The sequence below is a fragment of the Oratosquilla oratoria genome, chromosome 25 (assembly GCF_046742065.1).
Source record: "Oratosquilla oratoria isolate Oo_2021 chromosome 25, ASM4674206v1, whole genome shotgun sequence".
In the NCBI taxonomy this organism is placed as follows: domain Eukaryota; kingdom Metazoa; phylum Arthropoda; class Malacostraca; order Stomatopoda; family Squillidae; genus Oratosquilla; species Oratosquilla oratoria.
In genome coordinates, this window is record NC_134801.1 from 13,224,835 (window position 1) to 13,238,482 (window position 13,648).

The 13,648-nt window shown below is 38.5% G+C and overlaps 1 protein-coding gene across 3 annotated transcripts in view; it reads right to left on the minus strand.

The window, feature by feature from the left end:
- The window catches only part of spas (spastin), a 367,066-nt gene that overhangs the window by 11,800 nt on the left and 341,618 nt on the right, over window positions 1-13,648 (minus strand). For all 3 annotated transcript variants that reach the window (XM_076208392.1, XM_076208390.1, XM_076208391.1), the window contains exons 8-10: window positions 11,991-12,139; window positions 7,461-7,651; window positions 1,878-2,071 (exon numbers count right to left, since the gene is read on the minus strand). In XM_076208392.1, the coding sequence (XP_076064507.1) occupies window positions 1,878-2,071; window positions 7,461-7,651; window positions 11,991-12,139 (534 nt within the window). The remainder of the gene's footprint in view (window positions 1-1,877; window positions 2,072-7,460; window positions 7,652-11,990; window positions 12,140-13,648) is intronic.

A 13,648-nucleotide genomic window follows, 5' to 3' on the forward strand; every position in this document is an offset into this window, starting at 1 on the left:
AACTGAAGGAGGAATACAGGGCAAACTGCTTAATTGGATGGAAGACTTTTTGCAAGAAAGGAAAATGAGAGTAGTGATAAGAGACAAACACTCAAAATGGGATGAAGTAATAAGCGGTGTTCTGCAAGGAACAGTTCTGGCCCCAACAATGTTTGCTATATATATTAATGATATGGAGGAAGGAACTGAAAGCTATATGAGCTTCTTTGCAGATGATGCAAAACTACTGAAAAGAGTGAAAACTGAAGAAGATTGTGAATCACTACAGAGTGATCTAAATAAAGTACAAGAATGGAGTAGGAAATGGGAGATGGAGTTCAATACAAAAAAGTGTAGTATAATGGAATTTGAAAAAAACAAAAACAGAATAACAGGATCATATAAATTGGGAAAAGAAGGAATAAAAAAAGTAGAAAATGAGAAGGACCTGGGAGTCATTGTTATGAATAATATGTCACCTGAGAAACATATAAATAAGATTTTTGGAGAAACTTATAATTTAATAAGAACAATCAGTGGCATTTACATACCTGGATGAAGAAATGGTGAAGAAAATTCTAATCACCCTGATAAGACCAAGACTGGAATATGCAGCAACTATATGGTCACCAAGTACAAAAAAATGTATAAAAAAAAAAAACTTGAAAGAATACAAAGAGCAATTACAAAATTGGCACCAACACTCTCAAAACTATCATATGAAGAGACTAGAAAAACTTGAACTACAGACACTAGAGCAAAGAAGAGAGAGAGGAGATTTGATAACTATTTACAGAATCATGAAAGGCATAGAAATTACTGATAGAGAGAATCTGATAAAATGGGATGACAGAAATACAAGAGGACACGGAAAGAAAATAAAAAAAGACAGCTATAGAAGAGATTTGAAAAAGAACAGCTTTCCTCACAGAGTAATAGACAGTTGGAACAAGTTAGATGAGAAAGTGGTGTGTGCAAAAACAATACATGAATTTAAAAATAGTTTAGATAAAATGAGATATGAAGACGGGACCCCACGAGCATAGCTCCCCTTCCCGTAAAATACAACTAGGTAAATACATACACATACATACGGTTCTCGGTATTTAATATGGAAAGTCAGCATACGCGGTAATTTCAGGAACCTAACCCCAGGAACTCCTGTACTTTTGTGCCCAAACTTTCCATTACCACTGTAAGTGTTGTAACAAGTCTATGATTAGTCCCAAAGAATTCAGAACTCTGATAAAGCCTGCAGTTCTGTAGGACCTTCTAATAAGTACTAACAAGAAAAAGGCATTCTTGTTTTATGACAGTCTTGACTTCCACCATTATGTGGTTACAACACTGGCAGTGCTTGTCCTTGTACATTTCCCTTTGCTGAATTTTTTTTTTTTTCCCTAATACTACAAATTACTATTTGGTGAGTGCATTAAAGGAATACATTGTCATGTGATAATAGAAGATTAGCCTATGCCAGGAGGCATGTTGCTGCAGCCACAGCCATCACCATTGCCCTTTGCACTTGGACTGTTGGGCCTGGTAACATTCACTGCTGGGAATAGGGAGGAGTGTGGGAATTGAACCCACAACTAAGCAAATGCGAGTCCAACATGTTTCTGATTATGCCGCCAAGGCATACATGAGAAGACTTAATAAGGACTGCTGACAACTGGCAACCGTTCTCCTCCTACCACAAGTTAGTGACAGACATAGTCCCATGCTAAAATGAAGCAAGCATCATTCCAAAGTTTCTTTCCAGAGAGAAAATAGGAGGACCTGAGACTACCATGTACTGTGGGGCTGCATGTTTCAGTCAATGAGACTTGATACAATAATTATTATCATTAATTAATAAACAACTCTCTGAGCTTATGTAATGAAAGGCATAAACTTACCTCTAATTGGGGCTAAAGCTGCATCTTTGGCCAGAGCTGTAAGGTCAGACCCAGAGTAACCCTCTACAAGATCGGAGAGGGTATCAAGGTCCTCCTCTTTTAATTCTGACTGTTGTTTACTAACAAGTTTGCTCAAAAGCAATTTCCTTGTTGACTTGTTTGGCAAGCTCACATAAATTCTCTTACTAAATCGTCTGGAAAATAAAACAATGGTATCAAGGATGAGAAGGATGGATGGGGTAAAAGGGGCATTAGGAAGGAGGGGACTGTCTGTTGAGGAAGGAAGGAAGAAAACAAGATAGGGATGAGTGGAGAATGGTTGTGTATGGATGATGCTGTGATGGGGGAGGGGGGTGGAGTACATGTGAATGATATTTTGATGAAGTCCGAAGGGATTTCTCCCTGTCTTCTCTTTTTCTGCATGAAGGGACGGAGGGAGGGGGTTGCCGATTAAATGAAGCGCCCTTGCTGTGGATGTGCTGTGTCTTGCCACATTGCTTCTGACCCAGGGTAAAGGGCGAGATGCAGGGATGACTGGTCATCAAAGGGGAGCCAAGAAGAGAGGGAGGGAAGGTGGGGTGGTGAATGGGAGTGGAATATGTGGTGATGAAATGGGTGGGAGTGGATTCATGCCTTTGAAATTGGCTACCTCCCTTGTAAGGGGGAAAAAACCCTCAGTATATGTATGTATGAAGGTCACTGGTGACCATACTTGAAAAGCAATGTGAAGAGTGTTTTGAAGACATACCAGCAAATCATAATCCTTCCCTTGTGAGTATCTTTGCCCACCTCAAGCTACCTACAAAGTGGAAAAATAAATCATGAATGTAAGACATGTTCTTTCTTTGAGCAAATATCATAAACATTTCCTTATTTCCATGACTAACTTAATCTTTGATTTCTATCAATCTATATACCAAAAACTTTCTTTCCCCCTTATAAGGGAGGTAACCAGCCAAGTTATGTACCCAACCCCACCCATCCCTCATGAACCTGTTTCCCTTCTAAGTTCCTTGTGAATGAAGGGCTATCTCTGGTCCCTGCCAACTGCCTGATTCAGAAGCAATGCAACAAAACACAACACATCCACAGCAGCCCCCACAACTTTTACTGCTTCACTTACATTTCACTTCACTCTCTCCTCATTCTTTCATGAAAAATTAGAGAAAACACAGAGAAATCCCTTCAGGCCATGTCTATTTATTGTCCATTCATGACCATTCTTCACTTACAGCTATCTCTTGCTTTCTCTCCTCCCTGCTCAACAGACATTCCCCTTTTACTCAAGGACCCCTTCATCCTATCCATCTCATTCTCAGTCTTCCCCTCAAGTCTGCTCCAGCCAATTCTGAATATGCTCACATTAAGCTTCCAGATGATAGAGTAATTATAGTTTCATTAAAGCATCTTGCACCTATGACTAGTAGCAGTAGAGAAAGTGGATATACTGATTCTTATGTACCTCAACCCCAGGCCCCTTGGGAAGTGCCCAATGCTAGTGTGCCTGTGGAGGCTACACATAGCAATTCTCATTTGGAGTCCACTCCCCAAAAGGACTCTCCCACATTGCCTTACCAGGCAGCCTCACCCCCTCCACTTTGGAGGTCTGAGAGAACACAGCATGCTCCAAAATACCTCCAAGATTACTCAATGTGAACTTATGTAGCTGGAGAAGAATGTGGTGATATGTGATGTGTCTCTTTATATCAGTGATCTCTCTGAGTGTATATTTACATGTTGAGTTCATTTGACTGACTGGCTCAGTACTACTGGGAATGCCACATGATACGGTAGGCTGCTCACCTAACTTTCTTACATGTATATATGTGTTGTACTATTTATGTTACCATCCCATTAGAAGTCTGGTCAAGATTCTTAGATGTCTTTGTTTAGTTGTGTTTGTTAAGTGCTTAACTATTGTGTTTAGTTGCATTTTATTGTGCTTGTTTATGTGTCTAGCCTGATATATGCTTTGTTATTGCAGTGTTTAACCACAGTACAACTGTCTGAACAATAAAGCCAAAATTCTCTTTATTTACTTCATATGGGATAGGAGGAAAGCTGTTAAGAGCAGTTGAGTTTTTATACAGTAGTAGAGCCTGTGTTAGAATTAGAAATGGAGAGAGCAAGTGGTCTGAGGTAAAGGTGGGACTTCATCAGGGATGTGTTATGTCACCTTGGCTGTTCAATTTATAAATGGACAGGATGGTGCAAGATGTAAATGCAAGGGTAATGGGCTGGGGATTGGAGATGGTTAAAGTAAATGGAGAAAAATTGGATAAGCCAGTTGTTGTTTGCTGATGATACTGTGCTTGTAGCAGCATTAGAGGAGGAATTAAGGAAGTTAGTGATGGAGTTTGGGAGGGTGTGCAAAAGAAGGAAGTTAAAGATAAATGTGGGTTAAAGTAAGGTGATGAGATGTATAAAGGGAGAGGATGGCAGAAATTTGGAAGTGAGTACTAAGGGAGAGAGACTGGAGAAAGTGGATAGTGTTAGATACTTGGATGCAAATGTGGCGGGAAAGGGAGGTGTGGAGGTGGAAGTAGAATATAGATTGAGAGAAGCAAGTAAGTGCCATGAGGGATTAAAAAGTATAATGAGAAATAGACATTTGGGATTACACGATAAGAGATTATATGAAGGAATGATTGTGCCGATAGAACTGTATGGGGCAGAAACATGGAACATAAGAGAGGAAGAGAGGAGTTTGAATGTATTTTACTTAGTTGTATTTTACAGAAAGAGAGCTATGCTTGTAGTGACCCACTTTTGTATCTTTCAGCATCCAGTTTGATCTTAAATTCTCGTATAATTTTTCCACTTACTGTTTCCTCATTCAGTTTGTTCCAAATATTTATTGCTCTGTATGGGAAGCTATTCTTTTTCAGATCTTTTCTGTAACTATTTTTTTTTAAAGTTTCTTTTCATGTCCTCATTTTTCTCCTATCCCACTTTATTAAGTCATCTCTATCAAGGACTTCCATCCCTTTCATAATTCTGTCAATGGTTAGCAGGTCTCCTCTTTATCTTCTTTGTTCCAGGGTTGGTAGTTTGAGTTGGTCCAATCTTTGTTTGTATTCAATTTGGAGAGTGTTGGTGCCATCTTTGTTGTTGGTCTTTGAACTCTTTCTAGTTTCTTTATGTTTTTTTAGTGCTAGGTGTCCATAGTGTCGCAGTGTACTCCAGTTTTGGTCTTATCAATGTAACTAATATTTTTTTTACCATTTCTTCATCCATGTAGTCAAAGGCCATTTTCATTGATCTTAACAAGTTGAAAATTTCTTCGACTAATTTGTTGATATGTTTGTCTGGTGCCATGTCATTGTTGATAGTTACTCCTAGGTCCCTTTCCAAGTTGACTTTTTTAACTTCCTTTTTTTTCCAATTTTATATTGTCCCGATATTCTATTTTTGCTTTTTCCAAATTCCATTATACTACATTTCTTGATGTTGAAATTCACTTCACACTTCTGGCTCCATTTCCAAACTTTGTCCAGGTTTTTTTGTAGTGATTTACAATCTTCCTCTGTACTTACTCTCTTAAGTAGTTTTGCATCATCTGCAAAGAAATTCATATAACATTCCACATGTTCATCCATGTCATTTATATATATGGCAAAGATTATCAGAGCCAATACAGAGCCTTGTGGGACTCTACTTATCATTTCTTCCCAGTTCGAGTTCTTGTCTCCGAGTACCACCCTCATTTTTCTCCCGTTCAAGAAATCTTTCATCCATTCCAATAACTTTCCTTGTATTCCACCTATTATTTCAAAATTTCTTAGTAGCTTTTTGTGTGATACTTTGTCAAAAGCCTTTTGTAAATCTAAGAAGGCACAATCTGCCCATCCGTCCTTTTCTTGTATTATTTCTATTAGCCTTGAGTAAAAGCACATTAGGTTTGTGGCACATGATCTTCCATGTTTAAATCCAAATTGTTTTGGATTTAGTATATTATTATCCTCCAAATATTTAATCCATTTACTTTTGATAACTTTTTCGCATATTTTTTGCTATTGTAATTGTAAGGGAGACCGGTCTATAGTTGGTTGGATTTTCTTTGTCTCCTTTGTATATTGGTACAACATTTACATTTTTCCAATCTTATGGTACTTTTCCTTCTTTGAGTGAGAAATCAATTATCTTGTATATTTTGTCCATTAGTTCATCTATACATTCTTTCAATATCCAATTTGCAATTCCATCCAGCTCGTGTGTCTTTCTGACATCAAGGTTTTTAATTTGGTCCCTTATTTTTTTCTGTGTCACTGTCATTTCTTTCATTACGGGGATCTCTCTCTCTGTCCTTCCTCCCAATTTTGTGAGCTTTCAATTGTGAATACAGATTTAAAATGTTTGATTATAATTTCAGTCATTTCTACATCATCTATATATTCTTTATTTCCTTCACGCAGTTTCACTATTTCATGTTTGTCTTTTAGTTTGTCATTTACATATCTGAAGAATAGTTTAGGTTGGTCCTTGCATTTTTCTATTATGTCTTTTTCATAGTTTCTTTTTTCTTCCCTGTGTATATTTGCATCTTCATTTCTTAGTTTAATGTATGTTTGTCATTTGGTTGTTGTTTTTTTGTCTTTTTTCCATTTTTCCAGGCTTTGTCTCTTCTATCTTTAGCTTAACTACACTTTTTTGTTATACCAACACTTTATGTATACCCTTTTTTTGTTTCTTCGAGATGAAATGCCTGAGAAGTATGGTAGGGGTTGGGCTGGATAGAGTGAGAAATGAGGTGAGGAGGAGAGTGGTGGTGGAAAGGGAGTTGGGAGATAGGGTTGATGAAAGAGTATTGAGATGGTTTGGACACATGGAAAGAATGAGTGAAGAAAGATTAATAAAAGAGGTAAGGAAGGCAGAGGTGAAGGGAGTGAACATGAGGGAGCAATCAAGGATGAGATGGATGGATGGGGTAAAAGGGGCATTAGGATAGATGGGAATGTCTGTTGAGGAAGGGAGAAGACAGAAGATAGGGGCGAGTGGAGAATGGTTGTGCAAGGATGATGCTGAGATGCATGGAAGGGAGTGGGTAGGGTATGGGGGAGGGGGGGAGGGAGTATGTGTGAATGATATTTTGACGCAGCCTGACAGGATTTCTCCCCATCTTCTCTTTTTCTGTATGAGGTGATGAAAAGGGGGTCACTGATTAAATGAAGCGGCCTTTCTGTGGATGTGATTTGTCTTGCTATATTGCTTCTGACCCAGGGCAGTGGATGAGACGCAGGGATGACCCGTCATCCAGGAGAAGCCAAAATAACAGAGAGGTAGGGGGGTAAATGGGAGTGGGGCATGTGGGGATAGAATGGGTAGGAATGGGTTTTATGCCTTTGACTTTGGCCACCTCCCTTGTAAGGGGGAAAAACAGTTGGTATATGTATGTATGATTTTTACTGTCTAATCTTTGACATGTTGGCTGAAGGTCATACAAGTATCAAACATGAGGCCCAGAATCTTAGGGTTCTTTTTCCAATGGAAGGACATGGCCATTCAATTTCACAACAAAACAGGCAATGAAGAGAATATATTAAAATTCAATTTTTAGGTATTCACACAAGTTGGTACATTTACCTGAGAGCAGCATCATCCAGTTCAAAGGGTCGATTAGTTGCACCCATCACCAGCATTCTATCTTCAGAACCTGATTTAAGTCCATCAAATTCTACAAGAAATTCTGTTTTCAGCCGTCTTGAGGCTTCATGTTCTCCTTCTCGACGTTCACTCAACAAAGAGTCAATTTCATCGATGAAAATTATTGAAGGCTGTAACATAGAAAGAATAAATATATACATCTATTAACTACAATGGCTGACACAACATTCATGTATAAGACAATGAACAGCAGATCTTGTTTAGTAACAACACCATCAAAATTAATATCATAGGACATTCACCCACTATGTATTCTAACCCAATTTAAGATATCATAAAATCAGTTGTAAAGGTGAGAGCACCATTTTTAAACTCTTCAATATGAGTCAAATACTCACATGTATTAGGGTGCCTGATGATGATGATGCACCACAATACATGTGTTAAAAAATATAAAGTTACAGCTGTTATACTCATTTTCTTTCACTCTGCATGTTTATAACCACAGAAAATGTGATCAATCCTGTTTACAGATACAAGGGTCACTCAGCTACAACTACAAAATAAATATAATCAGGACACCAACACTGGCATCCTCATATAACAACTTGCACTACAATGACCATGGACCAGCATACACTCTCCCCAACGCTGCCCACTGCATTTGAAGATTTGTGAGGTTAATGAGTGGCGCACCACTCTCCAGATCCAGCCATCATAACTGTTTTCCAAGCACCACCATTCTCCGCCCACGATCCAGAGCTGTGGTTTATTATCATCAAGTGTTGTTTCAAGGACAGCCATGTTTCAGCAAGTGTAATGAAGTTCAACCATGCCTGCACCATTCTCCCTACCAACATTCTTACAAATGTGTTGGACACCACCTCCATTGAACTCACATTTGAGATGCTGTATGAGGACTTGAAATCAGCTGTCCTCATCTGCTTACAATCATCCATAGCTGCACAACTCCAAGAGCTTCTTTCTAAGGAAGAATTGGGAAATGAGAACCCTTCTGACCTACTGTGACGCATGAACCATCTTCTGGCCAAAAAGTACAAGTCCTTTAACAATCCACTTTTCCTCCAGCCCTTCTATCAACGTCTCGTGCCCACCATCCAACAGAGTTTGTTCACCATCAAAGACAAGCTTGCCAAGGAGAATCTCACCACCCTTGCCAAGAAGCTCATGGAATCCGTTCCTTTGGTACCCTCCCCCAACATTTCTCATGACAAGCAGAGTACCAATTACCAAAAATTCTTCTACATGGTTACACAACTCACTATCCAGGTCAATGATCTAAAAACCAAGGTTAAGACAGCAGGCCATTGTACCTTTGACTACCGATCCCACACAAAGTCAAGGCCCAGGAGCACATTCTGTGACCAGCGTGTCTATTGGTATCAGTGACAGTATGGACACAAGGCCCACAAGTGCAACATGCCTTGCTTGACACCAACCCACCATTAAACACCCAGGAAAAACATTAACCTCTTCCATACAGTGATGCCTACATAAAAGTCACGATACATGAATGGGTATACGAGGATGCTGGTGTCAGCATCTTGATTATATTTTGTAGTTGTAGCTGAATGACCCCAAATTCTGTGAAATGGCTTGATCATGTTTTCTGTGTTTATTATTACTCAGTGAGGGAGAATGAGTAATACAGCAGTGACTATATATTTTATAATGCGAGTATTGTCATGCATCAATCCTCGTACCTCAGGCAACCGATGCTGCATGCGAGACTTTGACTCATATTGAAGAGGTTAAAGTCACATAATGTTTGCTACCTGTAACCTCAACTCCTCTACATCAAGGACCAACTCCACTTATACACTACTTATAAACATAACACTGTTAGCGTCATTCCTGCTAACAGAACAAAGACTGCAGTAAACAAGACATACATTCTCACAGCATCCCTCAATCTCTGCCAACCTTTTGAGTGGAGCTTCTATATTGCTGATGTCTCCCAACTAATACTAGGCACTGATTTCATGAAGCACCATGGTATCATTGTCAACATTAAACACATGAGCTCCAAGATGCTTCAATGCTTCTCTCCTCACTCAGTCACAACTGACTGGGTTGAGTACCAACACATCCATCATCGACAAAGGACGACCCCTTCATAGTATGAGATGTTCTGTGTCTTCTGTTTGGTGGTTACATGTGGGGTAGCTTAAGTCTGTAGCAAGGCCTATTCTGTGTTGGTATTGTCTTAATGATGGATGGTGTCCAGAAAGCAGCCATGCTAGTGTGATTCTTGTTTGATGTGTGGGAGTTTTCTCTGTGGGATTTGTATCTCAGGGTTGTATTGCAGTTTTGAGTTTGGTGGTCTTTCTTGAAGTGTTTGGTTAGTTGTCTGGGTGTTTCTATGTGCATGTTTTGTGTATTTACCTACATAGTTGCATTTACCTAGTTGTATCTTATGGGAAGGGGTGCTACACTCATGATGTCCCGCTTTTGTATCTCGCAGTATCTAGTTTGTTCTTAAATTTATGTATGGTTTTTGCACATGCTATTGTTTCGTCCAGCTTGTTTCAAGTGTCCACCACTCTGTGGAAAACTTTTTCTTCAGGTCTCTTCTATAACTATCCTTTTTGAGTTTCTTTCCATGTAATCTTATGTTTCTCGTCCCAATTTAGTAAGTCCTCTCTATCATGCATTTCTGTGCCTTTCATGATTCTATAGATGGTTAGTAGGTTGCCTCTCCCTCTTCTTTGTTCCAAAGTCAGTAACTTCAATTTAGCCAGTCTCTCTTCATATGACAAATTTGAAAGTGCTTGGGCCATTTTTGTGGTTGCTCTCTGAATTCTTTCAATTTTCTTTACAGTATATTCTTTTTGGTACTGAGTGACCATAATGTTGCAGCATACTCCAGTCTAGGCCTTATTAACAAGAATAATATTTCTTTTAATCATTTCTTTGTCCAAATACGTGAATGCCACTTTTATTGATCTTAGCAAGTTATAGGATTCTCCGACAATTTTGTTTATCTGTTTATCAGAGGACAAGTTGTTTGAGATAATTACTTCCAGGTCTTTTTCAGATCCCACTTTCTTTACCTCTTTAGTTGCAATTATATATTGTCCTGATGTTCTTTTTTTACTTTTACCGAACTCCATAATGCTACATTTCTTAATGTTGAAGTTCACTTCCCGCTTCTGACTCCATTTCCAAACCATGTTCAGGTCTCTCTGTAGTGATTCACAGTCCATTTCGGTTTTCACTTCCCTCAATAATTTAGCATCATCTGAACAGAAGCTCATGTAACATTCCACATCATCATCCATGTCATTCACATAAATAGTGAACATTATTGGAGCCAATATTGATCCTTGCAGGTCTCCACTAATCACCTCCTTCCAACCTGAATACTTTTCTCTGAGTGCTACTCTCATGTTTCTACCACGCAGGCCTACATGAAATCACATTCCTAGCAACTTTACTTCTCTAACCAAGTCAGCATGCAGCGCTAATCCAAAAATTTTACAAAGAGAAAGATATATCCAATTTGATGACACTTAAATGATCCAACACCTTTAAAAATAAAGGGGGGTGGGGGAGGTACTAATAGAAATGATAACACACAATGAGAGAGGGGAAGAGAGCAACATGATCACACAATAAGTAATAAATAACTGTTGCCTCAAGCTTCACTAACTGGAAACCCACAACCCCACACGAGCTGACAATAGTTCTCAGGCCCTTCCATACATTTCTTTGGGAAGAAATACTGGACTGTATGTGCAATATTAATGTGGGATTATTTCTGTCACACCAGTACATAGTTGGTGGGAACTAGTTACAGGTTTTCAGTTCTCCTTGTATGAAAAAGTGAGGAAATGGAATTGAAGATGATAGAAAGAGTGGGCCCAGTCTGGAGATTGAGTGTTCAGATTATGGTTTCAAAACCAAGAATAATAACATTCAACTCCTAATGGAAAGGTCAATGTAATGATGAGGCATTATGAGCAATAGCTCAGTCTTACAGTATACAAATAAGTAAGTCTAAGTAGGTGAGTACAACACAAATATATTATGAAAATGTGTCTTTTATAGGTAAGATTCCTGTAATTTGCTATTAACATGACAACCTTAAAAAAGTTATGAGTGTCTATTTTCATTGAAAAATTAATCTATTCAAAAAGTGTTGTCAGCTTACATAACAATGGCTATTACCTGGCAATTTTAGGTGAAGGAAAGTTTATTCCAAAGGATTGAAACTTATCATGATTTCCCATACCATAGGGGTCATCTTATGTAGTTCTCAGACTATTTGCTTGTATTCAGCTATGAGGGGTGGAACATAGTTCTAAGTAGTGGCAGTTGTGGTGAGATGAAGCTGAGGGGCTGGATACTGATAGTGTATGTTGTCTCGGGAGGACAACGACTATACCTACCTAGAGTGATGTGTCAAGAATGTCACACATTTGAATTCCCCACAATTTCATTTCCCCCAAAAAACTGCCACTGGTCCCAAGTACCACTAGAACCTACCTGAAGTTCCCTAGCCACGCTGAAAAGTGCTTTGACCAGCTTCTCTCCCTCACCTACATATTTGCTAGTCAGTGTTGATGCACTAATGTTAAAAAATGTTGCTGAGCTCTCATTGGCCACTGCACGAGCAAGCATGGTCTTCCCATTACCTGGTAAAAATAAAGAAAATATATATATACATATATGTATGGAAAAAATAATGATACACACATCAAAGGCTATTTCCCCCTTACAAGGGAGGTAGCCAAAAAACAAAGGCATAAAATCCACTTCCACCCATTCCATCCCCACATACTCCACTCCCATCCACCCCCCTAAACATTAAATCAATAATAATAATAATAATAATAATAATAATAATAATAACAATAATAGATATTATCTAATATTAAGCACTTTCATTATCATGATACATGTGTATTTACCTAGTTGTATCTTATGGGAAGGGGAGCTACACTCATGGTGTCCCGTCTCTGTATCTCACAGTGTCTAAATTGTTCTTAAATTTGTGTATGGTTTTAGCACACACTGTCATTTCATCCAGTTACCTCATAGGAAACTAATAAATAAGATAGAATCAAAAGGTGGCATCAGAGGAAAATTATTGGAATGGATGAAAAACTTCCTTATTGGGAGCAAAATGAGAGTTGTAATTAGAGAAAATTCTCCAACTGGGAAGAAGTAAAAAGCAGTGTCCCGCAAGGATCAGTACTGGCCCCGATCATGTTCGCCGTATACATTAATGACATGAATGAAGGCGTGGAGTGCTATATGAATTTTTTTGCAGATGATGCAAAATTACTTAAAAAGGTAAAAACGGAAGAGGACTGCAACTCATTGCAACAAGATCTGGACATGATATGGAATTGGACTCAAAAGTGGGAAGTGAAATTTGATATAAAGAAATGCAGTATAATGGAATTTGGAAAGAGTAAAAACAGAATATCAAAAGATTACAGAATTGGAGAGGAAAAAATAAAAAAAGCAAACTCTGAAAAAGATCTTGGAGTGATGATTGGAAAGGACATGAAACCTGATAAGCATATAAATAAAATATTCGGAGAAACCTACAACTTATTGAGGTCAATCAAAGTGGCATTTACTTATATGGATGAAGAAATGATAAAGAAAATACTAACTACACTAATAAGACCAAAACTTGAGTACGCAGCATCACTTTGGACACCCAGCACCAAAAAAAATATTAAGAAACTAGAAAGATTACAAAGAGCGACAACCAAACTAGCACTGACTCTCGCTGAACTAACATATGAGCAAAGACTATCCAAACTGAACCTACCAACACTGGAACAAAGAAGAGAAAGAGGAGATTTGCTGACTATCTACAGAATAATGAAAGGAATGGAAGTTTTAGACAGGAATGACCTGTTAGCGTGGGACAACGGTAAAACGAGAGGACATGGAAAAAAACTGAAAAAAGATAGTTATAGAAAAAACTTGAAAAGGAACAGTTTCCCACACAGAGCGATTAATACATGGAACAAATTAGACAACAAAACAGTATGTGCAAACACTATACAAGATTTTAAGATAAAACTTGATGCGGAGAGATACAAAGACGGGTACGAGCATAGCTCCCCTCCCGTATATTACAACTAGGTAAATACATCCACCATTCTGTGGGGAAAGCTGTTCAT